At 31.0% G+C, this 23,046-nt stretch overlaps 1 protein-coding gene across 4 annotated transcripts; it reads right to left on the minus strand.

The window, feature by feature from the left end:
• Positions 1-1,911: 1,911 nt before the first annotated feature.
• Positions 1,912-22,882, minus strand: LOC143042810 (methionine adenosyltransferase 2 subunit beta-like). 4 transcript variants are annotated; one of them, XM_076215276.1, is made up of 9 exons: positions 22,797-22,882; positions 14,258-14,443; positions 13,076-13,190; positions 11,209-11,361; positions 9,483-9,676; positions 5,915-6,001; positions 5,413-5,514; positions 4,767-5,021; positions 1,912-3,565 (listed from the first exon to the last, which is right to left on the minus strand). In XM_076215276.1, exons 2-9 carry the CDS (start codon positions 14,438-14,440, stop codon positions 3,311-3,313), a joined length of 1,344 nt encoding a protein of 447 aa, XP_076071391.1. In that variant the 5' UTR covers positions 14,441-14,443; positions 22,797-22,882; the 3' UTR covers positions 1,912-3,310. The 4 variants fall into 4 exon arrangements, with proteins under 4 accessions (XP_076071391.1, XP_076071389.1, XP_076071392.1 ...); XM_076215274.1 differs by lacking the exon at positions 22,797-22,882 and adding an exon at positions 17,642-17,714; XM_076215277.1 differs by lacking the exons at positions 5,915-6,001; positions 22,797-22,882 and adding an exon at positions 17,642-17,714.
• Between the last annotated feature and the right edge of the window lie 164 nt (positions 22,883-23,046).

The raw sequence follows: 23,046 nt of genomic DNA on the forward strand, positions 1-23,046 counted from the left end.
ACCAATGAACCATGAAAATGAGATCAAGGTCAGACGATATCTTCCCGAAAGACATATACACCTTATAATCATTCCATACAACAAATATAGTTAACCTATTGCTTATAGTTTATAAAAAACAGACCAAAATCACAAAAACTTAACACTGAGCAATTAACCATGGAAATTGGGTCACATTAATCCTGCAAGACTGACATTTACATCATAAAATATTTCCATACACCAAATATAGTTGACCTATTGCATATAACGTGTATAATATTATAAAACAATATCAAATCTCAAAATCTTAATTTCGAATATGACACATCTTTATCTTCGAGCGTATGCAATCTAAAGATTTTTACAAATGGTTTAAGCCATCGTCTCTACCGTTTCCTGATGAGCATCTATATGACTTTCATTCAGAAACTTCGTTTTAATCATAGACCTAAGGATCATCTATAGATTCATGCCTTTTTATCTCTGATCAAAAATCTTACAGACCCATGCCTGAATAGAATAAGTTTCTGAAAAATAAACACAAATTTATCTGCTTGAAGAAGGACTTCAAAAAACAATGTCAGGTTTTAGATAACAAAAAGCACTGTTGATGCTATTACTGATACTAGCATCAAACAGATTTCAAAGTAGATCTTTTCAATTGAAATTTTAAGTTTGTCAACAACAAAAAAACATTTCCCATTAACGTCTGTTTAAACATTTTTCAAAATATTGGATACACCTTGGATTTACTGATGTAGTCTATGTTTAGCCTTAGCGGCCATGTTAATTGACAGACAGGATTATTCAACACATTTGTTTAATTTGGTATCAAACTAAGGATGATTATGGTGGTTTGGTTCCAATTAGCCCAAGTTATGTCACAGGAAAAGAACTTCGTGAAGGTTAACAGATGATTGGTAAACAAAGGATAACTTTGATGACAGACAGCAGGTGATCAAATAAATGCCTTTGGGCAAAGTGAGATAAAAAGGCATTTATAATTTTTTCTGAAAACAAAATTGATCTATAAAATATTTATTATCTATCCTTGAATAATCTTCATACAATGATATAATTCTCTACTAATCTATAAATATCCACATCATTTAAAACATTTCCCTTTACAGTGTTAACTCATATATCTCTGTACTGGTATATAATTTTTTAAGTAACACAAATCCACTTTAAAAACAAATCGTATAATAAATTATTAACTATAAAACAACAAGTAGATTTTGTGCCTGTATGCTCATGGCAAATCTTTTTTCTATTATCTATGCAAAAACATATTCATTTTTTTTTTAATTTAAAAGTGGAGATTTCTTTCTTTCTTTAATGGCCAATCCATTTCAAAGATTTAATTTTTGCATTTTTTCTGCTTCTGAATCTAATTATCTTTAAGATCAAATTCATTACATCAGATATTAAAAAAATTCTACTTTATTTACACAATTTTGAAAATCTTGATCTTTACAATCTCAAATCCACATAATCATGAGCATACCCTAACATATGTTTAAAATCTGAAAAATTAAGAAAACAAAACATTACAAATTAGTTGTGATACAAACCTTCTGTAATACATGAGGATTTGGGTGTGTCCAAGTGATAACCGAGGGTATCACCAGCCCAGTAGTCAACACTTCGGTGTTGACATGAATATCAATAATGTGATCATTTTTACAAATTTCCTGTTAACAAAACTTTGAATTTTTCGAAAACTAAGGATTTTCTTATTACAGGCATAGATTACCTTAGCCGTATTTGGCACAACTTTTGGGAATTTTGGATCCTCAATGCTCTTCATCTTTGTACTTGTTTGGCTTTATAAATATTTTGATATGAGCGTCACTGATGAGTCTTATGTAGACGAAACGCTCGTCTGGCGTATTAAATTATAATCCTGGTACCTTTGATAACTAATCACAATTTTTTTGCCAATATAATCACATAATCATTAATTATTTTTTTTATCATGATAATAAAAAATAAAAAAATACAGTCCTAGATTATCAAATAATTAAATAATCATGAAATATTTTGTCTTGTAATCAAATAATCAATATAAAAACGGCCAAGTATTCATATAACCAAAAAACCCTTATGACAAGGCTTATACATAATAAATGATGCACCGCATTGATAATTGTAACATGACAAGGCGTGAATAAAAGCATAAACATGAACACACTAAAAACAAATATGACACATTGGAACTTTATTTTCATAAAAGATATCAATAAAAGAAAAAAAGCAAACTAAAAGTAATATCTATAACAGAATTTAAACCACATTTACAAACAACTGATTAATACCATCATGATCAATTTCATTGCTACCTAAAATAAAACAAAATGCTAACAAATAATAAAGCAACAAACATAATTAATGAATCAGAAATGACCAATTACCAATAACTTTATGGTGTAATAATGAGTAGCAAAAAAGGCAAAAGACATATAAAAGAAAACAAATATTCTTGAAACAAGTTTAATAAAAAGTTGATTTAAAATCACATTTAATAATTAATAAAAGCATTTCTATTGACATTCCCATTCACTGATCTTCAAACACTTCATCATTTCTTCTAGAATTTCCATAACTTTTTTTTTCAACAAGTAGGTTATTGTGAACAACTATAAATTTATTAACGAATTTGTTTTTCAAACTTCTCTGAATAAAACAAAAATGTGTATTGTCAAAAAATATGTCAAACAAGGATTTTATTTATCAAATGAATGTAATAGTTTTCTAAGCATAAATTGATTTGAAGTCTACTGAAAAGTGTGTATTGTCAAAAAATATTTCAAACAAGGATTTTATTTATCAAATGAATGTAATTATTTTTTAAACATAAATTGTTTTGAAGTCTACTGAAAAGGGGGAAAAACAGCAAAACATTTTTGTTTTATATTTTATTTTGACAAACATTTTTTAAAACCTTTAATATAATTTAATATTTTTTTCTAAGACTGACATTAATTGTGTATCAATCACCGATCTACAGTGGACAGTCTATATATATTTCACCAGTTTTGATTTAAAATTCTTCTCTCAAATAATTGTTTATTGCCCTTGAATCTTAAAGACAATTAACAATTACATGTATATAAGATAAGAATATTTGATGTAGTCAGTTCTTTTATTAATGCAATTTTAACACTAATTGTTGCTAATTATTGCCATTTCAGAAAAATCTGCATAAATATATACGCATTAGATATTATTATGCGAGTTCTTATTTTTGAGATACTCACCCAGTCACATTATTCGCATAAAAAAAATCCTTGCAATATTTTCTTACAGTATCAAAATAAAAGTAAAATCATGTCTTGTAATATGGCTTCAATACATTAAGAATCTTGCTTTTAAACTGGCTATGTTTTGCTATTCCTAGGTCTTTAAGTCTTTGACAACTTAGCTGAGAATTGAATGGTCTAGAGGCTCCAGGTGAAGGCTTTTTGTCAGGTTGAATATGATCTGAAGGAAGACTGAAAACTTCTGCCATTACTAAAGCCATGTCATATTTAGTCATATTTTCATCACCACTCCAATGGTATACCCCTTTTATACTATTATCCTATGAAAAAGAAAAAAAAAACAAATATTAAAACAAATTAAAAAGAATCAGATATTATTTTAATGACAGTTCCATCTTGAATTGGTTTATAATTTTTTTTTAATTACAATTTGTAGAGGTAAACAAGAATGTTTCAAGTGTAAACTTTGTAAAAGTTATTACTGATTAGATATGTGGTTTCATTGCCTATGATACAACTATCTACCTGATTCGAAATCGAATGAACTTATGTTCTGTAACTAAAAGTTCATTGTAATGCCCTCATCAATGAGTAAACTCATACAATAGAGTAAGCGTTATATATTAAAAGGTCCTAATTATATATAACATGACAACATGAGTTCATCTCACATGACATGTTTTTGGTATGACCTTTATTAGTAATATGCTCCTGATAAACTTTTAGAAAGTACCAAAAAAAACATTTGAGAGTATCAAAAATGTAAAGGAAACCTGAACAGAAATGATTAAAAATTGCAAATTGAAAATTGAAAGACAATATTTAACATAAAACCTTTGTCTCTCACTTCTGTGGAATTGATAAAACAAATCACCACACTGTCATTACTGTAATTAAAGAAAATACTCTCACAATGAAAGAACCATAATGCCAAGTACAGTGTAATATTTTTAACATTAAGACAAATGCCAATAACTGATACAATGTTATGCCTTGCTAAAAGATGTTGTCTAACACATAAATGTGTTCCTTTTTAACCCTGTCTATAGTGGATAGGTACTCAATGTCTTCTCAAATAAAGTCATCATAGATACCAGGACTAAATTGTGTATGTATGCCAGACGCGGGTTTTGTCTACAAAAAGGACTTACAAAAAAGTGACGCTCGAATCCAAAAAAGTTAAAAAGGCCAAATAAAGTACGAAGTTGAAGAGCAATGAGGACCAAAATACCTTAAAGTTTTGCCAAATCCAATGTATACCTTTTATCTAAGATTATAGAAATCTTAATACAAATTTTTCTATCAAAATTTCCAGAAAGTGTGCAGAAGTTATTTTTTTTTTGTTGTTACCAGAGCCCCTATGTACTGAAATAAAAGCAAAACCCCTCTCCTCTGAAGTGTATATCAAAATTGTGAATAAGTCAAAACACCAAAAATAAAATCAGTGAAAACTTTAATATTAAAAATATAATATTTGATGAAAACTGTGCAAGAACAATGCCAGTGAGAATTGTATTTCACCTCCAACTGTAAATTGTCAATCGTTGAAGCCATTTCTTTTCCTAGAAAAGAATAATTCTCAGCAGATGAATCAATTCCTACTGGTTTATCACTTTTGGTTGTTTCCATTGTCTTAACAAAGTATTCTTCTAACTGTTTAGCCATTTTATAAATCTCAGTATCTGGTTCGCTGTATAGATAGCAGTTCTGGTATAGAAGACGCATGTCATCACTGAATTCATCTACTGATTTGTATAGACAACATTCCAAATTATTCTGAAAAAAACATGATCAACATATTAATGACAAATTAATGAATAAAAGACAAGAGTCCTAAGGCCCACCCCATAGCACATATTTTATCTATCCAAGGTACAAGGGCAACAACTAAAAAATAAACACTTTTAGTTTGTTTAATAAAACTTTTTATTAACATATTAAAAGAAATGAAGGCTCCAAAACAATTGAAATGTATTTTCCATTATAACTCATATTTCCAAGGAGCATCTTGAATGATACACTTACAGGACAAGACAGGCGGTTTATAGTATACCATATTATATTACGTAAGCGAGCATATAAAAACAAAATATGTTGTACAAAGCCCCAAAACTCTTTATTTCAATATATTCTCATTAAAGCACTTGCTTGTGTTTATTACTCTCACCTTTATTGTACTGAGGTCCATTGGTTTCTTGACTAGCTCAAAGTAATCATAGAGGCCTAATGCAATTGGGTCCACTGGTTGGTAAAATGGCCACATATAACTCTAAAATATACAACATATTGTGTAACAAACCATTGCTGACAAATAAATATGCTGATTAAACAATAACAGAAATGTAAATGTTAAAATCTGTTCACTTTTGTTTAAGTGTAAAAAATAGAATATGTGTGTTGAATTGCATGAGATAGTAAGAAAACATAAAAGGTTGTATTATTGACCTGAATAATGTAAGTTTACAATATTTCATCAATTAGAAAAATACAAAAAGATGCATAGGATTGTTTTTTTTTATATGTTTCATCATGTCCATATTTATATTTAACATTTAGCAATTAAGTATCAGTTCTTTTTTTAAATTTACTTATCTAATATATGTAAAATTAGTACATTCTTTATACCGTAAGTACAATGTATTTAAATTAATTTAAAATTAAATTATTACCTGATGTTTTTCACTCAACAAGTCATCTACCAACTTCATACAGTTTTCCAAGTCTACATCTTGCATTTTGAGTTCACACCTCTGATTCTAAAATAAACGTTTTTCCCTTAAAATGTCCTCTGAATTCCTGCTCCCAAGAAAGTACTCCCTTTTCCAGTTTGCTATTTAGTACATTGAAGTAAAACACACCCTGACAGTATCTATACAGATAGAAAGAGACTTGAATACAGTTTAGTACTGATTCTCCAATATTGATTGTGGCCCTGATAGTCTGATACCACTCTCCACTTTTAACTGTGATTTGTGCAATGTAGCATGAGGTTTCCATCTCCAACTGTGATTTGTGCACTGTAGAATGAGGTTTCCATCTCCAACTGTGATGTATGCACTGTAGCATGACATCTCCACCTACACCTGGGATGTGTTCACTGTAGACTAATGTCGTCACCTCCACCTGTAATTTGTGCACTGCAGCATGACATCTTCACCTACACCTATGATGTGTTCACTGTAGCATGATGTCTCCACCTCCACCTGTAATGGACTATAGCATGACACCTCTATCTCCATCTGTGATTTGTGCACTATAACATTATGTCTCCACCTCCATCTGAAATTTGTGCACTGCAACATTAGGCTTCCATCTCCAAATGTAATTTTTGCACTGTAGCATGCATGACATCTCCAAATTCAACTGTGATATGTGCACTGCAGCATGAGGTCTCCACCTGCACCTTTGATTTGTGCACTGTAGCATGACATCTCCACCTCAAACTGTGATTTATGCATTTTCACATGATGTATTAACCTTTAACTGTGATTTGTGCATTTTCACATGATGTCTCAACCTTTAACTGTGATTTGTGCATTTTCACATGATGTCTTAACCTTTAACTGTGATTTATGCATTTTCACATGATGTCTCAACCTTTAACTGTGATTTATGCATTTTCACATGATGTCTTAACCTTTAACTGTGATTTATGCATTTTCACATGATGTCTCAACCTTTAACTGTGATTTGTGCATTTTCACATGATGTCTCAACCTTTAACTGTGATTTATGCATTTTCACATGATGTCCTAACCTTTAACTGTGATTTATGCATTTTCACATGATGTCTCAACCTTTAACTGTGATTTGTGCATTTTCACATGATGTCTCAACCTTTAACTGTGATTTGTGCAATGTAGCATGACATCTCCACCTCCATCTGTGATTTGTGCACTGTAGCATGAAGTCTCCACCTTTAACTCTGATTTGTGCACTGTAGCATGATGAATGTGAATTGATATTGCCTTCAAACCAAAATTTTCACTACCCCTCAAGTGTTTACAAATACTACCAACCAGTGGACCCAATTACTTGCTCCAATGATTCAAAGACCAACATTCATCATACATTATACTGTAAAATCTTTTTGGATTCTTACATTCATTTACTTAGTTGTATAAAATTTCTAAAACTTCAGAAGTTTCACTAGTGCTAATATGTTTGGCTCTAAATAATTAATCATACCATAAAATAAAGACATGAAAAATTTGAAGCCAGATACACTGCATTGCAAATTTGATTTAAAATCAAAAAAGAAAGAGTTGTTTTTTGTTTACAATAGCAAAAATTTGCAAAATTTCCATAAAATAACTCAGGTGCAGCAACCCAACAACTGGTTGTCGGATTTGTCTGAAAATTTCAGGGCAGATATATCTAAATCTGATGAACATTTTTGCCACCAGTCAGATTTGCTTCAGTTTCAGAGATATAAACCAAAAACTGCATTTTACCCTATGTACTATTTTTAGCCATGTCTGCCATGTTGGTTCGCAGGCAGGGTCATCGGACACATATTGTAAACTAGATACTCTTATGATGATTGTGTACAAGTTTGGTTACATTTTGTCTTAGTAGTTTCAGAGGAGAAGATTTTTTTTAAAAATTACAAAAATTTACGAAAAAATTTTGTAAAATTGACTATAAAGGGCACTAACTCCTGAAGGGGTCAACTGACCATTTTGGTCATTTGACTTATTTGTTGATTTTACTTTGCTGAACACTATTGCTGTTTACAGTTTATCTCTATCTATAATAATATTCAAGATAATAACCAAAAACGGCAAAATTTCATTAAAATTGCCAATTAAGGGGTAGCAACCCAACAACGGGTTGTCCGATTCATCTACAAATTTCAGGGCAGATAGATCTTGACTTGATAAACAATTTTAACCATGTCAGATTTGCTATAAATGCTTTGGTTTCAGAGTCATAAGCCAAAATCTATATTTTACCCCTATGTTCTATTTTTAGCCATGCTAGCCATCTTGGTTGGCTTGCCGGGTCAACGGACACATTTTTAAACTACATACCCTTATGATGATTGTGGACAAGTTTGGTTAAATTTACCGTAGTAGTTTCAGAGAAGATTTTTGTAAAAGATTACAAAAATTTGCGAAAAATTGTTAAAAATTGACTATAAAGGGCAATAACTCCTTAAGGGGTCAATTGACCATTTTGATCATGTTGACTTATTTGTAGATCTTACTTTGCTGAACATTATTGCTGCTCACAGTTTACCTCTATCTATAATTATATTCAAAATAATAACCAAAAACGGCAAAATTTCATTAAAATTGCCAATTAAGGGGTAGCAACCCAACAACGGGTTGTCCGATTCATCTACAAATTTCAGGGCAGATAGATCTTGACTTGATAAACAATTTTAACCAGATCAGATTTGCTATAAATGCTTTGGTTTCAGAGTCATAAGCCAAAATCTATATTTTACCCCTATGTTCTATTTTTAGCCATGCTAGCCATCTTGGTTGGCTTGACAGGTCAACGGACACATTTTTAAACTACATACCCTAATGATGATTGTGGACAAGTTTGGTTAAATTTACCGTAGTAGTTTCAGAGAAGATTTTTGTAAAAGATTACAAAAATTTGCGAAAAATTGTTAAAAATTGACTATAAAGGGCAATAACTCCTTAAGGGGTCAATTGACCATTTTGATCATGTTGACTTATTTGTAGATCTTACTTTGCTGAACATTATTGCTGCTCACAGTTTACCTCTATCTATAATTATATTCAAAATAATAACCAAAAACGGCAAAATTTCCTTAAAATTACCAATTTAGAGGCAGCAACCCAACAACGAAAATTTCAGAGCAGATAGATCTTGACCTGATGAACAATTTTATCCCAAGTCAGATTTGCTCTAAATGCTTTGGTTTCAGAGATATAAGCCAAAATCTATATTTTAACCCTATGTTCTATTTTTAGCCATGGCAGCCATCTTGGTTGGTTGGCTGGGTCACCGGACACATTTTTAAACAATATACCCCAATGATGATTGTGGCAAAGTTTGGTTTAATTTGGCCCAGTTGTTTCAGAGGAGAAGATTTTTGTAAAAGTTACACCGACGTAACGACGACGACGCCAACGCTGGATAACACCGGACGCCGGACGCAAAATGATGAGAAAACCTCACTTGGCCCTTCGGCCCAGGTGACCAAATAATTAACATTCAATGGTATTTTTAAACATATTGTAAAATTAAAGAACTTACCACGATCCTTTTCTCTGCTAACTGTCTTATCACATATGCTATGTCATCACAATGAGTTGGAAAACGTCTTTCATAATCTGACATAGGACATGGTTTAGATGAGTCTGTCACCTTCTGAAATAGTGTAGTTACTGCACTCTCGTCCAAGTACTCAATATCTCCATACAGAATAGGCACTCTTAATATTGAATTATCTACAAACAAAACACAATGATATAGGTTATTTCCCATTGTCACAAAATTAGGTTCGGAGTTACTGCCCTTTGCCCAATTTTGATAAATCAGTCACTCACCACTTGCTTTTTATACCACTAGATCTTAGAAATTTCCTGAATGATTTTTATTTGTTTAAGCCTTGTTTTTTTTCAACACTTCAGATCATCTACTGATTCAATTTTGATGTACAACATTTAACAAAATGGTAAGTCAAATATGATAAGCAATCAGTTGGCCCTGCACGACTGATTCAAGGGAAACAGCTCCATCTTGTATTACATAAATGAATAAACAGCTGCGCCATGAGCGCATGATACGCCCTTCGTCTTGTGTGTGAATATTATGCAATAATCATAAATAGTTTCTGACATACGGTGCGACATGAGAAAATTCCTATTTTTTTTTTATTTACAAAAAACTCAATTACTCTAAAATAAAATTTTAAATCATCACCAAAAATTATACAGATCTTTACATTAATAACTAAGAAGTGTGTAAAGTTTTAAGCAATAACCATAAATTGTTTTTGAGATACAGCAAGACATGTAAACCCCCCACCCCCCTTTTTTTTACACAAAAAACTCAATATCTCTAAAATAAACTTTTGAATCAAAACCAAAATGAATACAGATCTTTAGATTAATATTAATTAGAAGTGTTTAAAGTTTTAAGCAATAATCATTAATCCTTTTTAAGATACGCGTGACATGTGAAAACCCCCTCCCCTTGTTTTACAAAATACTCAATAACTCAAAAATGAAATTTTGAATCCTCACCAAAAAGTATACAGATCTTAAGATTAATATAACTAAGAAGTGTGTAGAGTTTTAAACAATAATCAAAAATCCTTTTGAGATACGGTGCGACATGTGAAAAAAACACCCCCCTGTTTTAGTTACAAAGTGCCGTACCTCAAAAAAGTTTTAATCTTATTTTCACCAAAAAGTATACAGATCATAATAAGTTGTTCTCAAGTTACGGTGCGACATGTTTACGCTGGACAGACAGGACAGACTGATGCATGACATTTGTATACCATGTCAAAATTTTGACGGACGTATAAAAACTTCAAAAGGATTTTAGTACGAACATATATATGGTAGAATAATATTTTAAATTCATTGCAACAATAATCCTATAGATAGTTTTCAATGATGAAATACAATGAAATATTAGTTGGATTAATCATCCTTGGCTGCCATCTTTGAGGACCAACTGTTAGATTATTTTTTTGGTTGAATAAACCAATTTTAATCATGTGGTTCTGTAAATGTTTTCAGTGTAACCAAGTTTTAAACATGAATTAACAGTATTTTTAAACTACATTTCTAGGCAATTTTTGCAAATATCAATCAATACCAATTTGGTTGGATACTATCTTCTTTTTCAAAAACTATATTCAGGTCTATTAAAATTAGCATGAAACCCAACTCCATGTAAAAAAGAGATATTTTTTCACAATTTTCTGACAGCATCAATTAACATATTCATATAAAAATAAAATGTCTACCTCGACTAACCTCCATTGTGACCTTTTCACCTTCAAATTTACTTTGTCCATATTTGTTAAGTGGATTAGGTATAGCATCTTCCTTATATGGAGGTGACGACCCTTCAAACACGTAATCTGTACTAATATATAATACCCATGCACCAACAGCAGCTAAAAAAATAAATGTTTTATCAATAAATATCAGAATAAATCAGCTAGAAACACTTAAAAGTGGTACCAAACACTTTGACTAAAAGCGATTTGGCTCGTTTAAATTTCATCAAATTTTGCAACAATATCTACTTTCACCCCTTGAGCATGAGGAGGAAAATCTTGTACCACACACTTTTTAGGAAAAATTTCATTGGGTACAAAGCAGCTTGGCAAACATTAGTTTTGATCATTGAGAAGCTTGAAAATATTTCCTCAACAATGTGATTAAAACATTTAGCTGAGACAGAAGGAGTTATCTCCCTGTTGTGCTATATCTGCCTATTCTTTGAAGTGAAATCTTCTTACCTTTAATAAGTATCAAGTGTTAATCTGATCAAATTTATACAAATTTTGTCAAGTTATTTATTAATAAATGAATTATTGTGGATTCATTATTTTCTGTGGATTTCATCGGTATAGATTAAGATGGTACCCAACACTTTAACTAAAATAAATTTGGCTCATTTAATTTTCATAAAATTTTGACAAAGTATTTACTTTGACCCTTTGACAAAAATATAAAATTTCAAAAATTTTGAACCAACCGTTTTATCAGAAAAATTACACTGGTTATATAGCAGTTTGACAAACACTTATGTTGATCATTGAGAAGCTTAATATTCCCTTAACAACATCATGTAATTAAAACGTTTAGCTGATTTTACAGAGTTACCTCCCTGTAGTGTTAGGTACCACCTTAACTAGGAATTAAAATAATTCATTGAATTACCAAATTTCTGTAAGCTTGTATGCAGACTTTGGCAAAACCACAAAATAAAAAATCAACAAAATGCATGTTTCCTCAATCCACTAATATTGGTAACAAGGAAAACAAATGAATCTACAGCAATTAATAAAGAAATCCATTTAGGAAGTAATTGAGTTTTCTCATGTGGGTTGTTTTTGTGTATCAATGATTGATTTATTCGCCATGCACTTCTTTTTACAACTTTTGTAATTCAAGTTCAGAATTATTGTGTGCATTTATTATTGCGATTTTGTCATTTTAGACTAAAATGCAATTTTAATTTTTGCGATATTGAGAAAAATCCTATTTAATTCAAATATGAAAAAATCAAAATGAGAGTTTAAATTATTGCTATTATAACGTACCCTGGTACATTTTTCGCAATAAAAAAAAAACTAGCAATAATTTCTGAATGAACAGTAATTCTTGTCTTAATTTAAGCATGATAAGTATGGACATATACACATATAAATTTGTTTTAATTTAGATTTGACCAATATGAAAAGATGTGGAATGAGTGCCAATGAGACAACTCTCCATCCAAGTCATAATAAGTAAAAAGTCAACCATTATACAAGTAGCTCAATGTTACGGCCTTCAACTAGGAGCCTAAGCTGACACCGAACAGCTTGCTAAAGATCCTTATGTTCTAGACTAAGTACTAAGACTAACTTTGAATTTTTTTGAAAAACTAAGGATTTTCTTCTCCCCAGGCATAGTTTACCTTAGCCCCATTTTGCACAACCTTTTGGAATTTTGGGTCCCCATGAGCAATGCTCTTTAACCTTATACTTGTTTGACTTTCTTACTATTTTCATCTGAAATCACTGGTGAGTCTTATGTAGACGAAATGCTCGTCTGGCGTATTAATTATAATCCTGGTACCTGATAACTATTTAGCTTTATGCGTATAAGAAAATATACCTGCATTCTGACAGATAACTTTGGTAGCTGATACATTCAGTTGTTGGGTTGCTTCTGGTTTCTTTTCTACAGCATCTGGCTTCCTCTCAGCAGCAGAATGTATAACTACTGATGGCTGTTATAATATATGAACTTACATTACAATATATATAAAGTGCAAAACATAAGGAGCTGTGATATGATTGCCAAAGAGAAAACAGTGAAACTTCTCATATTTTAAGACATAAGGACCCTGGCATTATACAATGTGGACTATTTAAATGAAAAAAAAACAGCCTGATTTATGCTAAAGACTTAAGTCTTTCAGATGTACAGAAGGACAAAGTTAACACTTTATGAACATTCTGCTGTGGCGGGGCATAAAAACTAATTGACTTCCCATCTTAAAGTACTCACATGTATCATGACTAAGCATTTCACCTTTCATTTTAAACTACCAAAATGTATTCTAAATAAGTTGGTATTCAAAGCTATTAATAGGAACTATTTTGTTGTAAATATGTACTACATAAATATTCCAGTGTGTTCTTTTTAAGAAAGCCAGTTTTGTCGGGACATATTACAATCCCCTTCCCTTTCATGAATGTGACCTACCGAATTAGACTATTTACCGGACTTGTTATAACATGAGCAACACATTGGGTGCCACATGTGGAGCAGAATCTGCTTACCCTTCCGAAGCACCTGAGATCAACCCCAGTTTTTGGTGGGGTTCCTGTTGCTTATTCTTAAGTTTTCTATATTGTGTCATGTGTACTATTGTTTGTCTGTTTGTCTTTTTCACTTTTAGCCATGGCCTTGTCAGTTCATTTTCGATTTATGAGTTTGACTGCCCCTCTGGTATCTTTTATCCATCTTTTACATATTCAAAAGTCTAACCAGATTATTTTTTCAAAAAAATTCAACTCGCGCTAGTGTGAGTAGCTGTCTCATATATACTTGCAGTGATGTAAGGGTTTTTTATGCTTCGTGTTAAAAGCCAGGCCTCACTGTGACTATGAGATGAAGAACAATGTGCAATGAAAGAGATGTTCCTTTGTTTTTATATGGTTTTTTTTGCTCTGTGTGTACTGATTTTATGTCATGGATGGATACCCATGCATATATACTTGTTTTTCTATTATATCCCTATCCCCTAATTAGAAATTTTTAGGCAATTATTCCCAGGACAAACTCACTTACATTGAACTCCTTCATCACAGTTTTTACTTCCTCATCTTTTGTAATGTCACACTTTCTTAACTTCCCTGTACACCTACTGAATGCCAAACCTAAAACTTCCCATGATCCTTCATTCACAAATTCCTTGTACACAGCTCGGCCTAATAATCCTGATGCTCCAGTGATTAAAACTTTCTTAGACATTACCTGAAAAGAAAAAAAATACAGTTATGAATAAGATCTTCTTTGTTATTCTTTATCGATAGAGCTTCAGAATTCCTTTATGAACATGATAAATGGTATTTTGAATAAAACAGCGTTCTGTAAATTAATTAAGTTGGTTCACAGTATTCACCTAGTGACCTACAGACTTTTAAAAAACTGATATTCACTCTGTCTGTTGGTCTCTTAACCACATATTTACTAAATATTTAAAAGACATAATTTCTGTTATTTTTTTTATTGAAAAATTGATGAACTTACATATACATGATATATTTGGCATTTGGTGACTACTCATTTTCATCAATGAAGTTTTTGGCCATGACAAATTAGGTAAACAGAATGCAATTATGATGTGTTTTATAGAGCAAAAACTTTCAATTATTCACCATCACTATGTAAAACTAAATCGTTCACTTACAACAGAATATCTTCTTTTCAATTTTTCACAATTGGTATTGAAACTTACAATAAAAGATCCCTCTCTTTTGGTTTACAACTACTGCTAATATTAAAGTAGGACTGACTGATTTGTAAAAGTATTTTGGATAGTATGTACAAAAAATACTGAAACGTATTTACTAATCCCCTGATTATATGTACTTATAAAATAGATGAAGGTATTATTAATAGGATGTCATTATCAAATAATCCAGACAAACACTGATAAGATTAATAATCTTGTTTAATAAGATATAAATACAACACAATAAAAGCTATATATATATTATATATATATATGTAATAAGTACAACATAATAAAATCTAACTGGTTTTTTTTCATTTCTAAGTACAAATGTACATGAATAAAGTAAACCCACTGTCATCTTAAAAGATGACCATTATCATGATTATATCCAAAAACATACATTCATATTTGTATCCATATGATGAGTTTAGCCTTTTTCAACTGATTTTTATAGTTCGTTCTTATGTTGAACTAGTGTTTCACCACTGTCCCAGGTTAGGGCAGGGTTGAGATCCGGCTAAAATGTTTCACCCCGCCACTTTCTGTATGTATATGCCTGTCCAAAGACGGGAGCCTGTAATTCAGTGGTTGTCGTTAGTTGCTACCTTAGTTTGCTATTAATAAGTATTGAAATTTGCATTGTTAATAAATGTAATATCAGTATTTAGTTCAAATTTAATCTTAAATCATTCCTAATTCTATCTTATTCATTCAAATGTGACGTCATTTTTCATTTTTTGATGATCTGTTTTACAAATTCAAATGTGACGTCATTTTTTTGTCATTTTTTACAATTTCAAATATGACGTCACTTGGCGTTGAGGTTTTGACTTATTTGGATGTGTTTATTTTTAGGGTTGCATTTTGTTGGGTTATGTAATGTATTTCGGTTGTTTCCTGTAATTAGTTAATACTTCACTTTTATCCACACACATTATGAGCTAGTCAGAATAATAAAATTGCAAAAAAGGGCTGCAAGACTTATTTTAGATGCTGATCCACTTTCATCATCAGCTCCACTGTTTAAACAGCTTGGATGGATGACAGTAGAGAACAGAATCTCATACCACAAATCAGTTTTGATGCATAAATGCCTTAAGAAGTTCCAAAAGCCAAAACAGAGCTTTATAAGAAATCTTTTATATATTCAGGATCTATTTTATGGAATAACTGACCAATATCCCTGAAAAAATCAACCTCAAGTACAAGCTCATTCAAAAAAGATTTAAAAAATTACTTGATGGAACATTAAGAAGCTGTGCGTTTTTTATATGCATAATAATTTTCACACACTTACTCAAACTTATGATATTGTTGATGCCAATACTATACATGTCATATATGAATTTGTAACTTTTACCTGTTTTGAAAATTGTATATTTCATAACAATTTTTTATTTCATTATTCATGTATGTGTGTCTATTTGATATTTTGTAATTGTTTGTTATATTTCATTGTATTTTATGAGGGCCTCAGGGAAGATTAGCTTTACAGCTAACTGTGTAACCCTCTTTAAATAAAGAATTATTATTATTATTATTATTATTATCATGTATATCTTTTGTATAGTCATTTTATAAAATTTACTGTTTGCAAAAGTATAAATTATTCTAAATAATAGGGATATTCTGGTACCTAACAGAAAACCCTGGCCTTTTTGGCACACCTTTTTTGAACTTTTGGTCCTTGATGCTGTTCAACTTTGTACTTGTTTCTGCTTTCAAACTTTTGTATCTGGGTGTCACTAGTAAGTCTTGTGTGGACAAAATGCACTTCTGGCGTATTAAAATTTTAAACTTGTTGCCTTTTGTTAGCTATTAATTATTCATGTGTTTCTTGTCAATTGTGTTCTCCTATTTATTTATATTGTAGTCCTGTAATGTTGTGTTGTCATTTTAATGTTATATTTCACATGGCCCTAAAATAGGGAGGTTTGGCATGCGACAAAACCTGGTTCAACCCATCATTTTTTCCTTTAAAAATGTCCTGTACCAAGTCAAGAATGTTATATTATAGTTCGTTTCTGTGTTTGTTACATTTGTTTTCTCTTATTTTTTAGTGTGAATTCACATTGCTATAAGACGTGTCACAGTACTTATCTATCCCAAATTCATGTATTTGGTATTGATGTTATATTTGTTATTCTCATAGGATTTTGTCTAATGCTTAGTCTGTTTCTGTCAGTGTTCTCCCCAGGCCGTTTAACCGTCGTGGTACCGCAATGCTAAATTTTCTTCCTGTGACGCTATAATAATTTCCGTGACTTCTTTAAGTCAAAAACAAAAATCAACTTGTTTATATGTCTGAGCTCTGACTGCTTAAAATTAAAATTTTAAATTTATCAACATCTGCCCCACTTGCATTTTTATATATTTGATCAATAAGCAAAAAATAATTTTACAATTGGAAATTTTAAGATTGGAAAGAAAAAAACAATGTTATATATACAACATGATATATATGCCTACATAGTTCAACAACAAGTACTTATATTATTACCTACGAATGTTACATATATATATATATATATATATATATATAAGTAATCAATTTCTATATTAGCCATGATTTATAGTTATCTGACACGCTGTCAATGTCTTTACACAAAAAGAATATATTTCAGAACTTACGAAGTCATTCAAATTTAATAAATTAACTTATATAAAGTATTAAATGTATTAATCTGCAAATAAAACTATTTTTTATCACTAACCGGCATGTAAGCTGCAAACTTCCTACTGACCTCAACAGTTATAAGATAATTTTTTGTAGACTTATAACCTTGATATTTGTTCATAAAAAGATGACAATTTTATCAATAATCTATAATACTAGCAATCCAGGGCAGATTTTGTTTAAGGAGTTCCCTTGACATGCTTAATAATCATGTAAATAATCACATTGAATCATACATTTTGAACATATATATATAAATACATTTAAAATGTGTAGCTATGAAAAAAATAAATAAATAAAGACTTGAAATCTTTACTTATGTGTTAATAAATTAAATAATAAAGATTTGACATTTTGATTATTTATCAATAATATCTGTTCAACATGCATTGACATGTTCAATGTAAAGGGCGTATTGAATAGTTGGTGACCTAAATGACAGTCAATGTACATGATGTATATTTAGAATGAATATCTGTATATTGTCATGATTAATGTAAAAATATTGTCAAATGCAAGCTGTTGCATAAAATTATTGACATAAAAATATTTACTGCAAGATGAACCTTTCAGTACTTTAAAAGATTTTATTGATCATTTCCTGAGTTTCAGATGTATCATGAGTATATTGTATAATGGGCATGATGGGTATACTGCTTATATAGTTTCAACTGTATGTTATATATAGGCCAATTTTGTCCAAAATCACATACAATGACATAGTTGAAAGGTCCAAAATATATCTAGAGCGATTTGGTATAGCTCGTTCCAAACACTCATTATCATCATTTCGCTCGGAACGCAACATTTCAGTAACGACTAGTACTGCGGAATCGGATGAAGTCTTGAAAGGCTATTTTATTTTATTTTTAATGCATTGAGGCCTTATTTCGACAGGAAGGTGTCAAAACAGAACAATATGAAGAAGCCTTTCAACACAATGATTTAAAGAGGGAATTCAGATTAATATTTACCATTATCGTAATTTACATATAAAAGAGGGACGAAATATACCAAAAGGACAGTCAAACTCATATATAAAGGTTATTGTAATTCGTTAAATTGTTCAGGGTTGGATCCAAAGTTGAGAGATAAAAATGAAACAAACGTCAATTGGTCATTTTTTGCCAAAATTATGTATGAAATTTACAACCCTCATCAAAATAAAAACGTGGATTTACAACCCCTGCAGTCCTGTTAGTTCAACGACGTGAACTATATTTTTTGTATTGAATATACCTTGTCGGAAATTTGAAGGTGTGGACATCTTTCCATTTGTCAGTCAAAAGTTGTAACTTTACATTTTTTCCTAATGACTTCGAATCTTTCAACAAAGAAATATCTGGATAAGATGGTCCCAGATTTTTTTGTACTGGCTTTGACATTGACACTGATGTGGCGCTTATGCTACCGGTTCATCGTAAACCTTTGACGTTTCAGAGTCTATATTGTCCTGATTTGTTGCTGGTTGTGTTTCTGCATGCCTATCACCGCTGGTACTGTTAGTAGGCATTTTGGTGAAAAAATTGTCTAAAGTTTGCCCTTTCGTCTGGTCACGCTTTGAACTGCTCATGTTTATGCTGCTTTTTTACTTTGAGTACCAGAAAAAAAATTCTCACAAATAAATTAAAAAGTATTTCGGTCAGGGTTGATATATACGGAAATATTATTGTGACGTTATTAAAATAGTTATACTGTATCGTTGTCTACGTTTCTTGTGTAAGTTAAATTTTATATTTTTTACTCGTTTGTATTTTTATTTTATTTTTCGGCGTAAATCATTTTTTTAGACCCTGCGATGTGCACGCCATGGCGTGACAGCGTATATGGAGCTACGCCCTGTGTAATATAAAAAACACATTATGCATGTATACAGTATTATATAAAAGTTATTAAACAATGTTTCCCCTAAGAGTCCAGCTGTTTATTAATCAGTCTGATAAATTTGCACAAATGATTCAACATTAATTGATGTTTCTAGTATTCATCAAATCATGAAATTTCAATATGTTTGGTCTATTAAGATAATATGGTTTCAAAATTTTTTCTCTATCTGACATGATTAAATTTCGAACATTTAAAAATATAGCTGTATAGTGGAATTCATCCCCAATATCTTCTGAATTACATAGTTTACAATTTCGATTTTCTCTAAAGGTACATTTTTCCACCTTCCAGTTTCAATAGGAAGTTTATGACTGAGTATCCTGAATCTACAAAAAAGTAATAATATTTTTATCATCTAGGATCTTAAAATAGTTTTCTCTTTCAGCATTATCTTTGAATAGACGATGTATAGCTTTTGGCGATTCTAATATTATTAAAGATAGAGTGCCAGTTTTGTTTGAATTGGTCTACAACACTAACTTTAACCTTATGATATAACCATGTATTACAAACAAAGTACTGTGCATTCCAAACATATGACAGTCCACAACTATCTAGAGTAGATTTTGTATTATTAATCCCATACTTTTAATATATATGCATATTTCACACATAAGTTTATACAAAATAACAGAAAGTTTTTCTTGCTTTCCACACATTTTTTTTTGCCACACATAAGTTTCGACCAGTAATTTAAAATCCACAATTTGATATCAATTTCCAAAGGATATCTTCCAAGTTCTCCATAAATCATGAAATCTGGCGTTGACTATTTTACATTTAACAAAATTTTACAGAATTTAAGGTGGACCCTTTCAATAGCAGAACTATTGCCGACTCCCCAAACTTCACTTCCATACAATAAAATAGGCTTGACAATTTTATCGAAAAGATCGAGTTGCCATTCTATAGATAAAATATGTTTTCGACCTTTGCGGATAACATCGTACATAGCATGTGTGGCTTTTTCAGTTTGCGCTTTTTTTGCCTTAGAAAAACTTCCTGTTCTAGAAAAAATAACACCAAGGTACTCAAACTCATTTACAATTTCTAAAACAGTATTAATATTTGATATAATGGTCTACCTTTTGAAAAAAACAACAATTTTGCTTTTATTTACATTTACCTTCAATTTCCAAAGTTCACAATAGTTATACAAAGAGTCAAGAGTCAATAGAAGTGCCATCTAATGGAATAAAATAATATGATACTAGAATTTTGAGGTGTCCGTTTTCTTAAAATATTGACAGCTGTACGCTAGTCGTCTTTAACTAAAATATTATCCAATCAATCAAGTTGTGACGTCAACCTTCCGAGACAACAAAAAAAATATACCCACTGGTTCCCACCGACTTTGTTAGACTAGATCATGAACCTCATTATTCTATGACTAGGGAACAAAAATCGATCCAGTAAAAAAAAACATCGCATTTCTCTATACCTGTTTAATTTTCAATCCAACCAGAGCAATGTCTGAAAACGTTTTTCAATATCATTGACCAGTTCAAGATCCAAAACCAAAACATGCGATAATACAAAATTCTATCTCAGAGTAAGGCACAAACAATTCCGTAGATTGACGACCGTTACTCCAAAATACCCCTCGGATTAGCCATCTGTTTAAATATCGCTATGAAAATAAACTCCATCTCTTTATAAACCCGAAATTATAAAATCTCTAGCTAGTGTACAATTCCCTCTATTTATTCTGGAACGGAAACGTAATTTAATATTTTCATTGATTTTAGAACTGTTTGACTACGAAACCGAAAAGAAATATATCAAATGTAAAGAAATAAATATTTATATAATAAGTCAAACATCGAAATACAAAATAAAATGAAATTTAAAGTAAAACTTACCAGTACAAAAGTTTTCCCCAATCTAAAGAAATACTGCCCTGACGAGGTTTAAATATCCAAGTCTGGACATTGAGTTCAAGCACAAGATAAACGATCCCCGCGAAAAAGTGACCGGACAACTATAGTTATATATAGTATCTAAAAATAGAAAAAGGGAAATTTACGATGACCCAAAAACGTTACAGTATTATACATTTTTCAACTGATAAAAGTTTTTGCCATAAACCAGATCGCCAAACTGTGTCCAAGGCTTTTGCAAAGTCTATAAAAGCACAAAAAAAAAATTTCTTTCGCATCTGCAATAGTTCAAAAAGAATATGTAGGACAAAAATACTATCTATGGTTGAATAGCCTTTTCTAAATCCTGATTGACAGTTTATGACCAAAATGATGTGCTATAAACTTTATATACATGTAGAATGCTTTCAGTTGTGTGAGGCAAAGGTTAGTTGACAGTCTGATATAAGCAATTTTCAGTCCATAATATTTGAGTTTTATTATGGGGACAAAGTCCCCAATAACAGAAGAAAAATTTAAAAAATTTTTAAAAATCGGGAAATTTTCATTGTACTAATGAACTCAAAATCGTTCAAACTTTTTTTTGTCGTGTTTTGAATTCCCGTATCTGCGCACAAATCTACAATGTACTTCCTTTTTCCGGTCTCGTTTGTCATGTTTGTATGAAACTTTGAGTAAAATATATATTTATCAGTCTGGTATAAAATAGGAAGGAATGCAATACCAATTTCATTTTTGATAACTCCTTGATATGAAAAAACTTTACCTGATGATAGCGTTTCTTTGTAAACATTGCATATGACGTCATAATTAAATAACATCACAACTAAAATCCCTAACAACAGAACCAAAATCGGAAACGTAACGGTATTTCTGTTTCTTTTTTTGAACAAATATTTAAGTTACAAAAAAATAATTCATACAGGAATCATACAGACTTCGTCCCCATTCACAGGTAATGCCTGCCTCATATCACAGGGGTTTGTTACAATTGCCAGGTTTACTATCCATACGAACCCCTAAAAAAACGGGTTCGTATGGATAGTTAACCCGGCAATTGTAACAAACCCCTGTGCTCATATTATATTCATAAATGACAGAAGGATTTTATTTGAAATTTGTAAAAAAAAAAAAAAAATACTATAGTCTATTTGCATGTGAATAAATTATTATTAATTTACTGTTGAACATTAAGTTTGAGTATTAATACCCAATACTTGGATTTTATCCTTGTGTTCTTTACCAAGGAAGTTCATACTGAGAGAAGAAGTTACAGGCCGACCTAAAATTTGGGGCGAGTTATTATAGAGTCCGAAGAAAAACCAAGGACAAAATGACTATCAGACTATATTTCTATACCCCAGTAACTCTTTGACAGTTTGGGTGTCTATGCTATAAGGTAAACACTTCTAAATTGAAACATACATTCAGCTTTAAATCCGTTTGATCAGTAAATAAAACCTTACAAACAAGTTGTTTACATTTGTAAATTCTGTCTACATGAGAGATAACCAACATGACCATGAAAAGGTGTGATTAATAACCATAAAACAATGATTTATATTCGAAGCTTGGGAAGTACCATTGTGTCAATGTGTTTCTTCGGGGACTTTTTATACTAACGGGACTGGTCACGTATAACAATGATACAAATTATCAGACTAGTCTCGGCCGT

The sequence above is a fragment of the Mytilus galloprovincialis genome, chromosome 8 (assembly GCF_965363235.1).
Source record: "Mytilus galloprovincialis chromosome 8, xbMytGall1.hap1.1, whole genome shotgun sequence".
NCBI lineage: Eukaryota > Metazoa > Mollusca > Bivalvia > Mytilida > Mytilidae > Mytilus > Mytilus galloprovincialis.